At 36.0% G+C, this 18,947-nt stretch overlaps 2 protein-coding genes across 3 annotated transcripts; one reads left to right on the plus strand and one right to left on the minus strand.

Annotated features, from left to right (window-relative positions):
* Positions 1-5,650: 5,650 nt before the first annotated feature.
* LOC147552556 (Ubiquitin-like superfamily protein) lies at positions 5,651-12,853 on the plus strand. Of its 2 annotated transcripts, XM_086667828.1 has the most exons (5): positions 5,651-5,729; positions 5,968-8,403; positions 9,208-10,645; positions 10,797-11,388; positions 12,441-12,853. In XM_086667828.1, the coding sequence occupies exons 3-5, from the start codon at positions 10,017-10,019 to the stop codon at positions 12,585-12,587; spliced, it is 1,368 nt and encodes a 455-aa protein (XP_086523954.1). In that variant the 5' UTR covers positions 5,651-5,729; positions 5,968-8,403; positions 9,208-10,016; the 3' UTR covers positions 12,588-12,853. The 2 variants fall into 2 exon arrangements, 1 of the variants encoding a protein (XP_086523954.1); XR_015237294.1 differs by lacking the exons at positions 10,797-11,388; positions 12,441-12,853 and having other exon boundaries at positions 9,208-9,323.
* Positions 12,854-13,594: 741 nt separating this feature from the next.
* Positions 13,595-18,574, minus strand: LOC147552557 (AT-hook motif nuclear-localized protein 1-like). The gene is made up of 5 exons (XM_086667829.1): positions 17,501-18,574; positions 16,967-17,034; positions 16,419-16,550; positions 15,109-15,270; positions 13,595-14,278 (listed from the first exon to the last, which is right to left on the minus strand). The coding sequence occupies exons 1-5, from the start codon at positions 17,913-17,915 to the stop codon at positions 13,997-13,999; spliced, it is 1,059 nt and encodes a 352-aa protein (XP_086523955.1). The 5' UTR covers positions 17,916-18,574; the 3' UTR covers positions 13,595-13,996.
* Between the last annotated feature and the right edge of the window lie 373 nt (positions 18,575-18,947).

Consider the following 18,947-nt stretch of genomic DNA (forward strand, 5'->3'; position numbering starts at 1 on the left):
TTCCCCGTTCACAGAAAGGTAGGGATTCAATTTTAGTAGTGGTTGATCGATTCAGTAAGATGGCTCACTTCATCGCTTGTAAGAAGACAGACAATGCTTCTAACATTGCGAATTTATTTTTTTGGGAAATTGTTCGTCTTCATGGCTTACCAAAGAGTATTGTTTCAGACCGAGATGTGAAATTTCAAAGCCACTTTTGGCGTTTCTTGTGGAAACGTCTCAATACTAAATTAAATTTCAGCAGTACTTGTCACCCTCAAACTGATGGGCAAACTGAGGTCGTTAACCGTTCGTTAGGGAATTTACTTCGTTGTATTACACGTGACAAGGGAATTAATTGGGAAACTGCTCTTCCTCATGCCGAATTTGTGTACAATAGTACTGTTAACCGAACAACGAAGAAGGCTCCATTTGACATTGTTTATACGTCCTCTCAGGGGCGGCCCTGACTTTTCGGTGGCCCGAAGCGAGGTCTGAAAATGTGGCTCTTTCTATCAAATTGTAAAACGTAAAAATGTATTTACATGGAAACAATAATTACCGCAAAATATTTTCATCATATTTATATAACAAAATAATTTTTTTTGATAATTACAATCACTGAAATTTTGTTCTTCTTAAATTTTTCGATGCAAAGTCGCTAATAATCGTCGAATCAAGACGTCAACCATATCCTTCTCAATAGATAATATAGCTAACTCGTTTAACCTTTCTTCTGACATAGTAGGTCGAATATAAGACTTAATCAACTTCAACTTAGAAAAACTTTTTTCTGCAGAGGCAATAATAACTGGTATGGTTAACATAATTCTGTAAGAAATCTATGTATTCGGTTAACAACCTTTCATATCTTTCAAAAAATCTAGCACTTCAGTTGGTCTTTTGATCTCATTTGGTAAAAGACGCTTCAACACTTTCAGTTCAGAAAATAAGTCTAGTCCGTCTATGTCATATGACTCATTATGCTTGAAAAAGGTTTCAAAGCGAACACATGAATATCTCAAATCACCATCATCTTGTGAGTTTGACCTTTTTTAACTCAAACAGAAAACTAAATATTTCTTTGTATTTCTAGTTTGCTCGAATCTGCTCGTAAATGAAGAAAGAGTCTGATCTAATATGTATATGTAATAATTAACTCTAAATGCTTCTTCAGGTGACATTGATGGATCTTCACACGCATTCTCGTCAAACTGTTTCTTTCTTTGAATAATATGTTTTTTCCAAAATGTTGTTTCAACTCCCATTTTAATGGCAATCTCTTTAGCTTCAACCATGCCTTCTTCAAATCTCACTTCTCTATAATCTTCAAGATAACGAATGAGTCCATTCAATTTCTCTAATGCAACATCAATATCTACATCTTCAGTTTGAAGTGTTTTGCTAACAGAGTTTACCTCACTATATATTATGCCAAATAACCATGCTCAAAAGGAATTCAAAATTTCAAAGTGTTGTTTTAATATATTTTCGGCACCATAAACTGTTTTTGAATCATCACTTGTATTTACCAATTCTTCCAAAGCTTCTCGTAATTGTGGAGCTTGAAACCTAATGTCTTGGTGACCCTTTTTACTTCACATTTTTTAAATGGATTAAGCTTCTCGTAATCATTACTTGTCTCCACTAGTTTTTGAATCAACACTATCTACTCTACTTTCTCATAAATCAAACAAATTGTTGGGCCCATCATTCATTTAAAGATCATCAAATTTGGTGGCCCTTTTTACTTAATATTTTTTAAATGAGGCCCTTATAATTTTCTTAGAGAATTGAACTTCTTATATATTTCTTACAGAAATTAATGTCTCCGTGGCCCCTAAAAGTCGGTGGCCCGAAGCGACGCTTCGTTCGCTTTGGCTCAGGGCCACCTCTGCGTCCTCTCCTAAACATGTTTTGGATCTCGTACCACTACCGATAATTCCGGAGTACGATTCCAATGCAGAATTCCTAGCATCGTCAATCCTCCGCCTCCACGATGAGGTTCGGCGGAATATTGCTTCGGCTAATTCGGCGTACAAACTTTCGGCCGATAAGCATAGGACGGTTCGGTCCTTCGAGGTGGGTGACTCGGTTATGGTCCATATTTCCAAACAAAGAACTCCGGCCGGGACTTACAAGAAGCTTGGTCAAAAGAAGTTCGGTCCTTTCAAGATACTCACTAAAATCAACGACAATGCGTTTGTTATCGATCTTCCTCCGGAATTCAACATTTCTTCCACGTTCAACGTCTCGGATATCTTTCCGTACCACCCGGATGAGCCTATTTATGACGACTCGGGGACGAGTTCTTCCTCGGTGGGGGAGTATGATGGAGACCATCCGACAAGTGGGCCTCTCGGCCAAGACATTATGGGGCCCAATGGCCAAGTTGCTATATTAACATAGTTTCTATATTTTAGTATTATGAGTTCCTATAATTAAGAGTCCTAGCAATCAAGGAAAGTATCCTTAAGTTGTTATCTTCTTTTATTTTCTTTCTTATTTGAGTCTATCTAGGAAATAATAATCTCTATAAAAGAGAAGTCCAGTCTGTCTATTAAGTCATTGAATTGAATATCGAATAAAAACCTCCTTGATTGCATTGTTCTTCTTTATTATTATCAATCAATCTTGTTTATTTTAGTTATTTAGCAATGAGTTCTTCTATTATTACGCTTCCGCAACAATCTACATCACATGATGTACTATTAGATGAGAATTTAAACTGTTTACTAGATTTCGTCGAAAGCATTTCTCTTACTTCGATTTACTATGATCTCTCCATAAATAAATCCCGAATCTATTACTTACTGATATGTGTAAACACATCTTTAACTACTCAAATGTTTCAGTTTGCTAATTCAAGTGAAAAATATAACATAGAAACGTATTTACTCTCCATCAAGAGCCCCACAAAAGTGAAGAAAACAACTTGCCACCATGCAATTGGTTCTTGTTGCTATCTTGCTCTAGGTCATGTTGAAGATGTAACCTACCTACCATGAAATCATTCTTTTATGTCTACATAGAATAGGTAAAGGAATGAAGAAAATATAAACTAAATTTTATTGTTAATAGTAACTCATAATATAGTCAAATTGAAGTACCAATGAATATCCAACATTTGACATTCTTCTAATAAATTTACATGATTTCTTCTCTACTTAAAAAAAGAGGGATAAAGCAACCATTTCTATACTACTTCCTTTAGTTCTACATGACAACTAGCTACTAATAAATTTCACTAGGTCATGGTTAACTACATCTAGGTGTTTAGCCAATCACATGAAATAATATTTAGATCCATTAGTATACGATAACACGAGTATAATACTTATGTTGCTGACTTGTTATATATCGTTTGTCTTTCAGCCGTTCATCTCTCCACCCGCTTTCCATCTTCGCAATGAATTCTTCAATTCGTGTGTTGAAATCATCAACATCTTCATCGAACCCATCATCGCTAGAACTATCATAACCATGATTGTTGTTATCACCATCATCTTCGTCATCTGATTCATAACCTCCATAATCATTATCATCATACATGTTTTGTTCTTTCTCATTTTGGGAAGGCTCAAAGCAATTGAAATGCTTAACCTCATAAACATCACTTTCACATATAGTTACTTTTACTTCCTCATTTTCTTCACAAATATCACCTCTATAAGCATCCTTACACATTTCTTTTTCTTTAACGTCCTCTATATTTTGCCCTTGGGATGGGGTATAATTAGGCTCATAACAATTGAATTTTTCATCAAATGGTTTGGAGCTCTGGAAACAAACTACGATAATAATCAAGTTACACATGAAGAACCCAAAAACAGAATTCGATTTCAACTCGATAATCAAATCGAGAAACTTATGATATTGAGATACAATAGGTAGTAAAGTGAATATAAGATAAGCAGAAGTTCCTATTAAACTCAAAATGAGAAATTGAAGCTTGGGCGACCTTGCAAACTTAGTACCTTTTAATATCCAAGCTGCCCAACTTGAATCTTTCTTTTCTTCAACCCAACCATCCAAATTGGCCGAACCACCAGCCTTTTTCATATTAAAACGCCTAAGTACAAGTAAAGAAATCTTCGACTTTGTGAATATTTTGTATAATACTCGTTTTTTGGGCTTAAAACTATCCATTTGATATATCATTTCTAACAAGACATTTTTGAGGTTTTTCTTCTATCTCCCCGAGTACATTGATGTTTTTTTAAAACATATTTATAGGGGAAATGTGAAGATTTCTTTGCCCTAGAGTTATTTAAAAAAACAAAAGGAGCTTTTCTTGGAAACTTAACACAAGTTTAAAGGAGTAAGTAAAAGGAGGTTTGAAATTAAAATACACTATAGAATTAGAAAAATTGTTAGGGTTATTTCCCTAATTGCCCCCAACTTTGTGACCAGCTTCCCGCCTGGCCCCCTAAATTAGCAAAAATACCCATATGGCCCCCTATTTCAGTTATCTTTAACTTCCGTTACTCTCTCTCTGCCAAGTCACGCCACATCATCTATCACACCACATCATCTTCTCCGGCATAAGTCGCCGACGACCTTCAATTTTTTTATTTTTATTCTCTCTCTCTCCAAAAAATTTTTTTTTTTTTTTCTCTCACATCTCTCTCTCTAAACTCCGGTGAAGGGGTTCCCTTCACCGGAGTTTAGAGAGAGAGAGAATTTTTTTTTTATTTTGGAGAGAGAGAGAGAATAAAAAAAAAAAATTTGAAGGTCGCCGACCGGAAATTTTGCCGGCCGGCGACTTATGCCGGAGAAGATGATGATGTGGCGTGATAGATGATGTGGCGTAACTTGGCAGAGAGAGAAAAAGAGATGGAGGAGAGAGAGTAACGGAAGTTAAAGATAACTGAAATAGGGGGCCATATGGGTATTTTTGTTAATTTAGGGGGCCAGACGAGAAGCTGGTCACAAAGTTGGGGGCTATTAGGGAAATAACCCAAATTGTTATACAACTAGACAAGTCACTTCTTTTGAGTCTTTGTTTACAAATGAAATCCAAGAAAAGATTCCTTAGGGAGAAGGTACAGTACTTGGTAATTTCTTGGCTTCCTTTGTAGACCATGGAATAATTTGATATATATATATATATATATATATATATATATATATATATATATTAACAAATGATATGATATATATTTGTTCACAAACCAAATATATATAATGAAGTAATGAAAAATAAAATAAAAAAGATGGGTTATTCTTGGAATATGTGGATTTTGACTTTAGTTCAATACCTTTTTAGATTTTTATGTATAACCACTTCAAGATCTCTCAACAAAAAAAAAAAAAAAAAAAAAAAAAACCACTTCAAGATATCTTATGTCCTTAATTACGTCCACGTAGTCTTTAAATATGTATCTCTTAATTATGTCCGCTGCAAAATGAAATCTCGGTTTGCAATTCTTGCAAACTCAATTTGAAGAATGCAATCTACGTCTACAGAACTTGGAAACTTGATTTGCAGAACGTGGTTTGCAAAATTAAGCAGATTCTATTATCAATCTAAACAAATTAGGATAAAATAGAAGGGTTTGTGAAAACATTCCAAGTTATTGTAGTTCCCAATCTGTGCGTAAGAGTCAAAGAAGATCTAAAAAGAAAAATGAAGAAGAAAAAGAAGAACGTAATTGGTCGTATCATGATTGTTCAATTTTTTGCAATATGTTTTTTTTTTTGGAAACCGATTACATTGTCGTACAATTGGCATTGAATACATCAAAGATGTGATAAGCTTGTTACCCACCCACTCAAACTCTAACATGACCTGGCCTATAGCCCACTCAAACATAACCTGGCCTATAGCCCAACTAGATAATGGATATCAAAGATGTGATAAGCTTGCTACCCGCCCACTCAAACTCTAATATGACCTGACCTATAGTCCACTCAAACATAACCTGGCCTATAGCCCAACTAGATAATGGTCTAAAACCCAACTACACTACATTATTTATACCCTAGTAATCCCAATTTTAACGAAAAAAAGTCGATTACTGCACCAAAAAAAAATGATGGAGTCTAATAGACCAAAGCTAGCTTTGGTTGGTTTAACTTCAGTCGAGCCAAGAAAAGGTCAGAAACTCTTCAACAAAAAAAAAAAAAAAAAAGGTCAGAAACCGTCTCACGCTTTCTCGCCTAGTTGACATCACAAGTTCTCTTTTTCTCTAGCTCAAACTTGAAATCTGACTTGAAGACTGAATGGGATCAAGTCAGAATAAGACGAGTCTGACTCTTTGATTCAGGCGTATCAAACTATCAAAATGAGCTCTCTGACTCCCTCTGCTCTTCAACCCTTTTGTTCCTCTAATTCCCCTCCTTCTATCTCTTCCTTGGAGGGTTCGAAACCCAACTTCCATGGAAGTAATCAAATCGATTATGTGGAAATTCAAAGTAATCTTCATAAACCCATTAAAGAATTCAAAGAACTACATAGAACAGGAACAATTTCCAAGTTTTCTTTTGCTCCTATCCTGAAATACTGTTCTAAATTTACTGAACTGAAATCTGGAAAACAGATTCATGCCCAGTCTTTAAAACATGGGTTTTCTTCAGACATCTTCATACAGACATCACTTGTTCAAATGTATTCATCTTGTGGACAATTAGAAACTGCACTTAATCTGTTTGAGAAAATGACTCACAGAAATATTGTTACTTGGACTACTATAATGAATTCATATTTGAAGTTAGATAAACCTGAAATGACCTTAATTGGGTTTCAAAAAATGCAAAAAGAAGGAATTAAACCTGATCATTTTGCCATTGTTAGTTTATTAACAGCTTGTTCTCGCTTGGGTGCACTGAATTTGGGAAGATGGGTGCATTCTTATATTCAAAGAAATGGCTTGGAGCTTACAGTTTTCACTGGTACAGCATTAATTGATATGTATTGTAAATGTGGAAATGTGGATGATGGGTATTTAGTGTTTAGATCAATGAAGAAGAAGAATGTTCAGTGTTGGAATGCTATTCTTCATGGGCTTTCGGTTCATGGTCGAGGCTTCGAGGTTTTAAATTTATTTTCAGAAATGGAGGTTGATTGTTTCGTTCGTCCTAATAGTGTGACCTTCGTAGCAGTTTTATGTGGTTGTAGTCATTGTGGGCTGGTCGAAGAAGGGCGATTTTACTTTGATTTGATGCAGAAGAAGTATAAAATTGAACCCACAATCAAGCATTATGGATGCATGGTTGATTTGCTCGGTCGAGCTGGATTACTTGATGAAGCTTTCAAAATGGTTCATAAGATGCCAGTTCCTGCTAATTCTGTTATATGGGGATCTATTCTAAGTTCTTGTAGAGCACAAAATAATCTTAAAATGGCAGAAATTGTGAGTCAGAAGATTGTTGAAATTGAACAAGATGGTGGTGAAAGAAATGATACTAGTCATCATGTGATCATGTCGAATATGTTTGCTCGAGCTGGGTTACGAGATAAAATGGCAGAAGCAAGATCAAAGATTGGAAAGAAACCGAAAGGGAAAAGTTGGATTGAGGTTGGATGTGATTTACATGAATTTGCAGTGGGGAGTTCTTCACACCCAATGTGGGGAAAGATTATGAGAATGTTGGATGAAGTGAACGAGAATGTAGGAAGAGGAAATCAAGAAGATGAAGAGAGAGAAAATCCACATAGTGAGAGAATAGCCGTTTCGTTTGGATTGCTAACTACAAGTTCAGATATGCCTATTAGGATTACGAAAAATTTGCGAATATGTGAAAACTGTCATAGATTTATGAAGTCGGTTTCAGAAGTTTATCAGAGAGAGATTGTTGTTAGAGACTGTACACGTTTTCATTGGTTTATAGGAGGGACTTGTTCTTGCAAAGATTATTGGTAAATGTAAAACAAAGATTAGCCAAAGACTTGGAAACTTTCCAGCTATGCACATCTCTACTACTTCATTCACCACAAAAGATGGAGCTTTTGGCTTCATGACAGACTCATTTTCTTTGCCTTTTGGATCCACTGAAATTCAAGCTCATACGAATTGAAGAGAAATTGGTGGGCTTCAAAATCTAACTATGAACTAGATGCAAGATAATGTGTGAAGGAAGTCCAAAGATCCAAGGTAGTCTGGTTGATGGATGGAATTACTTGATAACCGTTGATATGCGAACTTTTTGGAGGTAAGCTATGAACTACCTCTTTCAGTGGAACTACGGGGAAGACCCACTCGTTAGGCATTGTTAGTCAACCATATAAGCGTTGAGGTTTGAATTGAGGTGTACCGTCTCAGTATGCAAGGAAGATTGATCCAAGGAAATATTTACAGGACAATACTAGGTGGACACAAGTTTTCAAGAAAACGTAAGTGAAAGAGAGCCGTTTGGTAATTCGTTATTTGCATTTTACGTAAATATATGTATCTTCAAATATGGAAAGCAGTAAAAAATAGGGTTATTTTGCGAAAGGGGCGTAGATAAGTACAGGGTTTTGCGCAAGGGACATGACTATTTGTTATTTTGCGAAGGGATCGTGGACTAACATTGACTGTTAAATAAATGTTAAATTTAACATCACATAACATGAATAGTTAACATTTTTCATCTTTTTTTTTTTTTTTCTTTCTTCCACCTTTGATTTTCATCGGAAATTGAAAGAGGTGTTGTCGCTTGAGTTTTACAAAGAGATTGTGCCGACTAGAGAAGAGTTTAGGGTTTTTCTTCGTCAGTTTTTTGGTCTTTTTTTTTTTTTAATTCTTTTTTTTTTCATGAATCCTCATCACACTTCTTAAATTCTTTTTACTTTCTAACTCTTTAAATTGAGTAGACAGAATAAAGTTTAGATTTATATTCATGTGCTTTTAGATTTTTTTTCTCTCTTGTTTATGCCGGAGTTGAAATTTTGCTTCCTTTTTTTATATTTCACATAAATATATTTTGATTATATCATTTAATCATCATGTATTAGATTATGAACTTCATTATTTAAATATGTAATGCTAGAAAATCTAGAAAAATAATGTTTTTCAAGGTGGATGTCTTATTTTTCACCTTTGCGAATTTAGTGTCAAAATCGCATAAATTTCTTAAATGTAACAATATATTTTTTAAGTAATGGGATTAGATTAACGGTGTTAGAACTTAACTGGTCAACACTAGTCCACGACCCTTTTGCAAAAAAATAAAAGGTCATGCCCCTTTCGCAAAACCCGATACTTATGTATGACCCTTTCGCAAAATAACCCTAAAAAATAATAGTAACATGACCTTTGTCAATTTGTTTGTTATGAAAATTGTTTCCACCTAGCATTTTTCTGTTCTGAATTTGCATCACCAATATGTATCAACATAAAAAAAAGAATTTGCATCACGAATTTTGGGACTTTATTTGGGTTTGGTGCATCGAAAATATTCTCCGGGCCTACAAAACTTGGTCGACCAGGCTTGACTTACTACCTTGTTTTAAGTCCGAATGTAATTTACTCTCCTAACCTTCATCTCCACTTTTACTTCACTCCACCACTTCCAACCACCACCACTTCAGACCACCGTGACCGTTTTTTATTTGAATTGTTCAGCGTGCCTCAAACCCTTGACTTCTAAGGTGGAAGACTATACCTCTTACCACTTTCAACCACCACATATGTTTCTTTTGCCTCTCTCTCTTCTCTCTCTCAGGCTTTCTCTTCCCTTTCACTATCCATCTCTTTTTGGTTGGGGCTACCAAGACTTGTTCAAGTGGACTACAAAGTGTGATGAGTAATAGTGGGGTTTGTAAATCTCATAGTCCTCATATAACTTCCCCTTGCCAAACTTTGTGGAGGTTGAGCATAGCAAATTTTTGAGTGCCCATAGAACTTCCCTCATACCCGCGAGGAAGCCGACACTATAAATTTCCTACCTTGTAGGAACAGGAAACCAATCTGGACTGTCAAGGACAAAGTAGAAATTCATTAACTTGGAATAAAGTCGAACCGAATTAGGGCTCATTCAGAACCCTAAATCCTCCCTCAATTGAAAAACAAAAACTTTCTTCCCCAATTCATCAGTCGTTCAAAATTCAAGTAATGGAGATGTACAATATCTTAGTCAAGCTCTTGGATGGCAATACTGCAACCCTAAAATTCTCATCACCAGTAATCTCAGGCGAATCAATCAAAACCAGTCTTTACAAAATTACCCAAATCCCTATTCATCAACAACGATTAGTAACAGGTACTAAACAGATCGACGATGAAACCCTAATTAGGGTTACTGATAATGGTAATGGAGGGTTCTTCACAGTTCAGCTCTTGTCACGTCTTCTTGGTGGTAAAGGAGGATTTGGGTCTCTTCTTCGTGGTGCGGCAACAAAAGCTGGACAGAAAAAAACCAATAATTTTGATGCTTGTAGAGATATGAGTGGAAGAAGACTTCGACATGTTAATGCTGAGAAGAAATTAGAGGAATGGAAAGCTGAAGCTGAGGATAGGAAAATGGAGAAGATTGCTGAGGATTTTCTTAAGAAGAAGATGAAAGCTGTGAAGAAATCAGGGTCTGGTGAATCAGAGAAGTATATTGAAAAGTATAGACAAGATTCTGCTAAGTGTATGGAAGATGTTGAAGCTTCTGTTCGTGAATCGTTTGGGCTTTTAGAGGGTTCTAAAAGAAAGATCTTGCCCACTTCTGGGAATGCTTCGAAGAGGTTGAAATTATTGTAAGTAATTTTAGGGTTTTTTTGTTTAATTTGTTAATTTGGAGTTTATTTTAGGGTTATGATTTGTTTGATTCTATTGCACTCTAGGGTTTGCTTGATTGTTTATTTTAGAAATTTGGTTCTTATATTTGTTAATTGTCTAATTTGTAAGGATGATAAAAGAAAATGAGGATGAAAGTGATAGCAGTGATGATGAAGAAGGCGAACAATTTGTTGTTCTTGATGAAAGAAGAGTTGGGATTAATTTGAAGGATGGTGAAGGAACTTCTGGGTCAGGGGCACATTCATCTGATGGGGATGATGGAAGTCTTCCAGTGAAAATTAATGGTGGCGAAGGAAGTTCTGAATCTGAGTCTGTTTCAGTAGCGGACTTGAGTGGGGAGCTTTCACCCGTGGAGAGCAATGTGGAGGAACAAACTGGAACTGATAAACCAACTATTCATGACGAATCAAACAACCCAGTAGAACCCAATTTGAAGAGCCATCAAAAGATCGTTTCTGGAGCTGAAGTTGTTCATGCTGAAGGAGATGGGTCTGTGGAAAGTGAATCTGGAACTGGTAAACCAAATATTGATCGAACTGAAAACCCTTCGAATTTGGAAACGGTGAATGGGTTGGAAAGCAGTGAAGTTATTGTTGCAGCAAAAGGTTCTGCTAATGAGGTCGCAGTTGCAAGCATAAACGACTCTGAAGCGGAGAAGCCACTGAATTTTGATGATTTTAACTCTGCAGTTGAGATGGAGGTACTTTTCTGATCCCCGAATTTACTTCTATTTTTTTGTTATGTGTGGCAATCAGCTTTTTTACTCGACTTAATTTAATTTAGCGTTATAATTTTAGTGCACCAACAAGTCCTCTCAAATTTAGTAGCTTTTGGAACTGAGAATGAATGTGAGGTCGTCGGTCGTCGAGACTTAAGACGTTTTGTTTCCGCTATTAAACTTGGCAATACATAGAGAGAGGGCTTGTCCAACTATAAACCCAAAAAGAAAATTTCTTTGAATGTCTTGTAAAAGTTGTAAGCAAGGTAATTTGTGCACCTATATGATGGCGTAGCATGTTATGTCTTGTTCCATTGTATATGTTTTCTCTAGAAAAATTATGAGTTCCTGCAATATATGGATATTTTTTACTTTAGAGAATACAGGTGTCTTAGATAGTTATTGATTTTTGTTGATTCACTTAGAATTAAATTAACAGGTTATAATTAATAAGCCTTAGTGGGTATTTTTTTTGGGCTATATAGACTCCATGACTTGCTCCTGATTGCCTTCAATACGTCCTCTACAAATACTTGCTTGGTCCCTTTTACCATGATTTCTTATATTGAAGAATCCCTTCTCTATTGATGTCATGCGGAATATTCTTCTAGGGTTACAACTCTTCAACTTCTATTACGAGAATTACGTAAGTTCATTCATTGATGGAGAAAATATCTTGAAACTTGTCTTTGGTATTCTTATCCTATCCTTCTGTCCTCTTACTTGATTTCCTGCCGATTATAAAAGAAAACGTAAATTACCCTAGTGGCATACACTACTTATACTTGCTTTATGCGGTTATTACATACCAAAATGTGTTTTCTCGTAGTCTCTGTTGTAGTTTATACATCCTGCGGCTATCGTGATTAGTTACTGGTTACAGAAAACCAAGTACTACTTGATACATGGATCGATCGAGTCTTATGCGTATTGGTTCATGTAAAAACGGGATTATACTTTAACTCGGGTAAAGAACACAAATTTATGACTTGTATTTGTCCTGTTACCTTTTTCTGATCACTGATGTTATCCAGGTACTTGGAATGGAGAGGTTGAAAACGGAGCTACAAGTGCATGGACTAAAATGTGGAGGCACCTTACAAGAGCGAGCATCGAGGCTTTTCCTACTAAAAGACACACCAGTTGATAAGCTGCCTAAGAAGCTCTTAGCAAAGAAATGATCATTGTTTTCTCTTCTCTTTCAACCGTGATGGTCTTCCCGGCCACTATCCCAGTTGATAAGCTTCCCAGGAGACTTTTTATTTTCTCTTTCTAAGTGTGTATTTTGTGACAGAATTTCAGTGTCAGGTTAAATTCTGTAGTATGTAAAGAAATATAAGAGGCTTCACAGACACTCTCAAAGTATGTTATATTACTAGTAGAACTATTGTTACTTTGTTTATGTTTTTAACTATTATAATAACTTGTTACAATGTTACCCTTTAAATCTGGATATTATTCTCTGACTGATATTGGAGTAAAAGAAAAAGGCTTTCTATCATCCTAAAAAGTTTGTAGGGCATCTAAAACTTGGTAGGAAAATCATGGATGTCCTCACTTTTCTTTCACGCAAGGGTAGTAGTCAGAGACTGCTATTGTTAGCAGCTAGCAACCTCAAAATAATTCTCTTCACTAGAATACTCTGTCTAGACGAAGGCAAAAATTTAAGTAGAAACCATCGCGGAGGATTTGCCGTGAAACTTAAAACCCTCAAAGAGGGTTTCAGACCCTTAATCGAGGTTTTTGTGGTCGGTCGATTACGAAACATCACGTGGTTGATAGACTTGGCGCGAAACCCTTGGTCGAAGGTGGTAGTCAGAGGTGAAGGTGATGGGTATAGAAGATGTAAATCTTTTTAGGCATCGTCCTCAATGGCAGTTTGCCTACATTTTCGGACGTGAAAGAAGAGGTGAAGTGAAGTCTCTGGTGATGAAATCTTGGAACCATCCAAAAGTATTCCACCCAAAAGTATGACTCGGGTGGAGCATGCCCCAAAGCCCCCGCCAAATTAAGTTTGGTTTCCGATTGAAGAACTCGATTCACGAAGTACAGTTGACGTGCTTCGATAAAAGTTAAATGATAAGCTTCTCGATAGTCCCGATCCTAGTCAGACTAATAACAAAGTATTCCTGACATTTCTTCTAGTCATACTCGTATAGTCCAAGTGCGGAGTAATACAGGCCTAAGGAAATAACATGATCAGAATTCACTAGAAATACCAAAAACTATGACAAGAAATCTGAAGAACATTATACATCAAAGGATTCTGCTCAAACTTCTGAATACAACAACATAAACCTTTAGAATCACAACTGCAGATCAAGATCTATTCTACTCGCTAACACTACTCATAGTTTCTACCTAATTAAATCACTAAAGGAAAACAGGTAGTACAATTCTGGGTTCGAAATTGTCGAGTTATTACAACCCAGATCATCTTCTTTGTACCAAAAATCATGAAATGAGAAAACAGACAAGTCGGGAAACACGATAAAAAGTTTCAAGTAGTTGAGATAAACGAAATCATGATATGGGTACGTGAGTAACCTCTCAAACTCAATGATGGGCCGGTCGGTGGGAGCACCTTAGATTAGCGTTCGGGCATAGAAAAGTTAATGTCAGTGCCGGAGTAATTCCTCGAGTCTTGTACAGATTGTATTGAAGCCCAATTATCTCCTCTGAAGGATGACGAAGGAGCTTGGGTTGTTTTGATAGTTGAGTTGCGATGTCCGTGAAAATCGTAGCTTTCATCCATATCTGCAGTAGAAATTGGAATTGCAGCAGTTGGGTTAATGGTCGCTTTAGACTCGGCTTTTGGTTTCTTTGGTTTTTGCTCCTGGATAGTGCTAGATACAAAACTGCCTACCACAACCTGATTACCAAACAAAGAGAAGCGAAATATATCACAAGTCATTCTCTCTGCAAATTAACAAGTACCCAAGACAAAAAAATGATATGCCAAGCTAAAATGAAGGCTTTATGGATGTACACCGAAGACATATAAGCATTTTATTCATTTATGTTTGACGGCAGCTGTTTTGTGGTGCTTATGGTTGGAAAGGAACAAATGACCTGTGAGTGATGAAATGTAGCTCAATCCTGACGTTTCTCAGCTTGTTATATCTATGAAGTCTTCGATTTTTGGTTAGGTTATGAACCAACCGTGGATTGAAGGCGTTAGAATGTCAAATTTTGTGCTTAACTGGGATGTCGTATATCATAGCTCTATTTTTAGCTTATGTATGCTCATGATCATTTCGCTCAATGGGGCCTTGTAGTTCGAACTTCGAAGCCTTCTTGGCATCAGTTATATATAATACAAATGCTGCCGTTTCCCAAAAAAATATAAACTTTGACCACATGACCACATGGGCGTTTTCATTAGAACCCCAATCATTTGTGAAGTGTCGTTTTCTCAAGGATAGGTTTGATAAGCAAAAGATACGGTCGTCCTATAATTTGGACGCATACGATCATATGGGATCTTTGCTAGAAACCCAATTGTTTGTAAGGTGTCATTTTCTTATGGATAGCTTTGATAAGCGAAAGATCCTATCACCCGATAACTTTGACGCATACGACTATATGGGGATCTTCGCTAGAAACTCAATTGTAGTGCTGTGTTAAAAATCTATAGTTATGGATTAGAAAGTGTTGGTTGGCAGAAAAATTGTAATAAAAAGATCCTGACAGCAAACGTACCTGAACAGGAGTGGCAGCTACTAATAGACCAGCAACTCCTCCCCCTACTACACGACCATCTGGACTAGCCAAAGACACACTCATCCCACCGGACCGACTCCTTGTTCCTCCGCTCTCTATGGGCATAAATGAACCAGACAAGGAAAGTATCTCGAAACGACCCTATGAAAGCAAGAACGAAACATAACAGATCAGATAAATGAAGTAGCAAAACTTTATTTACTAGATTGTAGAGATGCGGAAAGGAATAAAACATGATAATGGGTCAGATCTTTTCATTTGCAGGATCTACTTCAAGAACCTAAGACATAGATGCAGAAGTGATTGAAATTCCATCTTATGAAGACTTGAGAATCAAATCAAGCACTCAATAGTGAAAGTTATATTCAATTTTCACCCTTAAAATATATTGAATGTAGTGGGAACCTGGATCTATAAGGCTAATCCGCTATACGTAACGACTAGGTGATGGCATAATGGAGAGTGGACCACTCTGGTATGTTATATGTGTACACAAGTACACGGTACGCTGTCAGTATGCGGTAAGCTAGGCCATATAATCTGTTGCTGTACAGTTTGGACTGTTTTCCTAGATAATATAATCCCTATGATGCATATAGTCAATAGATACACATACTCTCAGACATTTTATCTCTATTAACTTAAAATCTTACTTAACTAAAAGATAGTCAACTACTCCACTAGTTGAGCTTACAAATTTCTAAAATGAAATTGGTTAATTAAGGCTGAAAGTTTTGGTATGCGGAATTTGGGACTCTAGATCACGAACACACACAAAAGCGGTAGGGAATCAAGTAAGCGGTACGCAAGGCGAGGTAGAGTATCTGGTAAAATTAATCCTGTCTTCAAGCTTCTTTCGCGTCTTCAAGAAGATTTTTGCTATTCTACCAAAAACACACTGTCTGACCCTCCCTTGTGCAGATACGGAAGGCACAGGACTCATGGGCCCAGGAGTCCCAGACCTTTGTCTTTACTTCACTTGAGCTCATTTATTTCGATTTTTCCAAGTTCTTCATGATCAAGATCAATGCTCATAGAGATAGTAATGTAACTCGAGTGTTATTGACTCAAGGATGTAATAGGTCACAAGAGAAGTTTGAACTATCATAATCCAGAACATATGAAGAGTCTTTTGAATTAATGAAGCTACATTTAGGAACTTTTAATATAATTGTCACATTTTTAAAACAATCAAAAGAACATGAAACCAACACTAGCATTACTTCATTAGTCTTCTAAGGATGCAATTACATCAAAAGGAGCTTAGTTATTAGAAGACAAAATCGTACCTCATATGTCAAAGTACCACCAGAGGAATCAGGCTGACGAAGCGTCACATTTGAGATTGCACCATTAGCAGAAAGAATGCAAATCGCTCGAGGCCCTTGTTGCGAAAATGATATAATTTTCATAGTAACATCCTATAATACAAAGCCAATTATGTCAATTTCGAGAACAAGGAAATTCCCCAACAACTCCCTCGATATAGAATTGACCTTTTTCTACCTCCCTTACCCCAATATCTACAACCCAAACTTCCATATCTTACAACGAGTGGTAATTTTATACGATCTGAACATGAAAACTAATCTGTCGATTTATCACTTTTTACAAAGTTCTTCGTAATAAAATTGACCATTTTACCTATTCACGGTTTCACTATATTACTTGGTCATCTTTTATTTAAAAGTTTAAAACAAGAAATCTTTAATGAGCCAACTACGTCTCCAGAGTCGAAAATATGACCCAAGAGTAATTCCATCTAGATACGAGGAAAAACTCTGTTTGATATTAAGAACCCGTTTACTGAAAGTTTTAAGCTTTTCTCGAGATATACCTCACCAGCTGCGACAGTGATGACATGGGGAGTGAAATTCGTACCAACGGAACATTGAACCCAGTCGCCTGCAAAGACATTTCATTAGTACCCAAAATTCTCTGACTGTTATAGTTCAAGTTCAAGAAAACCCGGTTAGAATCAAATATCAAACACCATATCAAACAAAGGAAGCCATAGGTTTCGAACTTGCATGTTTCTCAAACCAACAAAACGAAAGTCGATGGGCACCTCGGTCTCAGCCAGAAGAGGAAGATTCTCAAATCCCAAACTGTGCAGCCAACTCATAAATAGGAAGGCCCCACATTTACAACAACAAATCCTCTAAAACCCTAAATGTAAACTGTTACAACCTACTAATTCCACCAAGAAACAGGAACCAAAATCACCAAGTTTTCAACATAAAAGTTGAACAAAATCATCACAGTTCTCTAGTCAAATCATAATAACAGTTCACAATAGAAATTAAAACCAAAACTATATTTCATTTAACATCAAACTCAAAAGTAATAAGAAATAAACTTGACTCATTACCTAGACTTTCCACCTCCACTTTAGGTTGTGGCTTATTCATAGAACCAGCAGGGCGCCCTCTTCCCCGCTTCGCCGCGGAGAAATCGCCTCCACTCGACGGCACCGGCGAAGACGAAATTGGTGGTGCCGAAGACGAAATTGGTATGGCCGATGAGGAAATTGGTATCGCCGATGACGAAATCGGTATCGGCGATAACGGCAACGCGACTGCTCCTTCTGGTCCATACTTCCTTGGTCTGCCTCTCTTCTTCTTCACAGAAACCCCTGTCAAACCCATACCCACTGGTGGAGCTACCGGAGCTGTACCACCAACCTGACTAGGGTTTTCATTTCTTGCTGCAACATGGAAATCAGAAGGAGCATCTGCTCCCAACACTGTAACTCCTCCAGAATTTATTCCTTCCCTTCCTTCCATACATAGATTCTCCTCAAAACCCTAAATTTTTCACTTCCAAACTATAAAAAAACAACTCCCACTCAACAAATTTTAAACTTTATGATGTACAATCTTCAAATCTACTAAAACCCTAGAAAAAAATCTGAACTTTTTCAAACTCAAACAACAAAAACTCACTTAACAATTTTCAAACCTAACTAAACTTTTTTTAACTCACTAAAATCAAGTAAAACTAGTTCCAACTTCCTAACCAAGAAAACCAGAACAAACCCAAACTCTAGTTTGATTTCCTTTTCTTTTTTTTTTTAACTAATCTAGAACTCAAAACCCTTGAACATAAAACTAAAACACTGAAATTTTCTCACTCTAAAACTAAAACCAAACTCTTTTCCCTAATCAAACACTTAAATATTTCCCCATTACCAAACTAAAAAAATCTGTAATTAATTACTTGATCTCATTTTATTTTATTAAAATAACCAAAACCCAGAAACAAAAATCGATTTTTCTTAAAGTTTGATATTGATCTCCAAAAATAAAATTAAATAATAAAAACCTAGAAATCAAAATATGGGTTTTCTCTGTTTTGACTTGAACAACAAAAACCGGTTTTTAGATTGTTTTACAAATATTATCCGATTTTTTAAAAGTCGTTCAAATGCATGTTTGATGAAAAAGAGGAAATAAATAAAGTTCAAGATTTATTATATTATTTATATATGTTACTTTATTTAATAATAATAAGAAATAATATAATTAATTATTATTCCAGACCCCAAAAAATACGTATTTGAATGGGAGATTTTTGGTTAATTGAATTATTGATATTTCAAGTCCGTGAATATATTTAATGAATAAAAATGAAATCATAATTTAATAAAATAACTTTTTTAAAAGTAATTATCTTTGTTTCTTTAATAATAAAATAACTTTTTGAAGCTGCCAAAACAAGACTCATCTTCTCTTTTTATAAAACTTAGGTACTTGTTATTTCTCTAATTAAGGACCCAAAGGTTTAACAAAAAAAAAAGGACCCAAAGGTAGATATAT

The sequence above is a fragment of the Eschscholzia californica genome, unplaced genomic scaffold (assembly GCF_041429995.1).
Source record: "Eschscholzia californica isolate CP2 unplaced genomic scaffold, dmEscCali1.0.p SCAF_3, whole genome shotgun sequence".
Classification (NCBI taxonomy): Eukaryota; Viridiplantae; Streptophyta; class Magnoliopsida; order Ranunculales; family Papaveraceae; genus Eschscholzia; species Eschscholzia californica.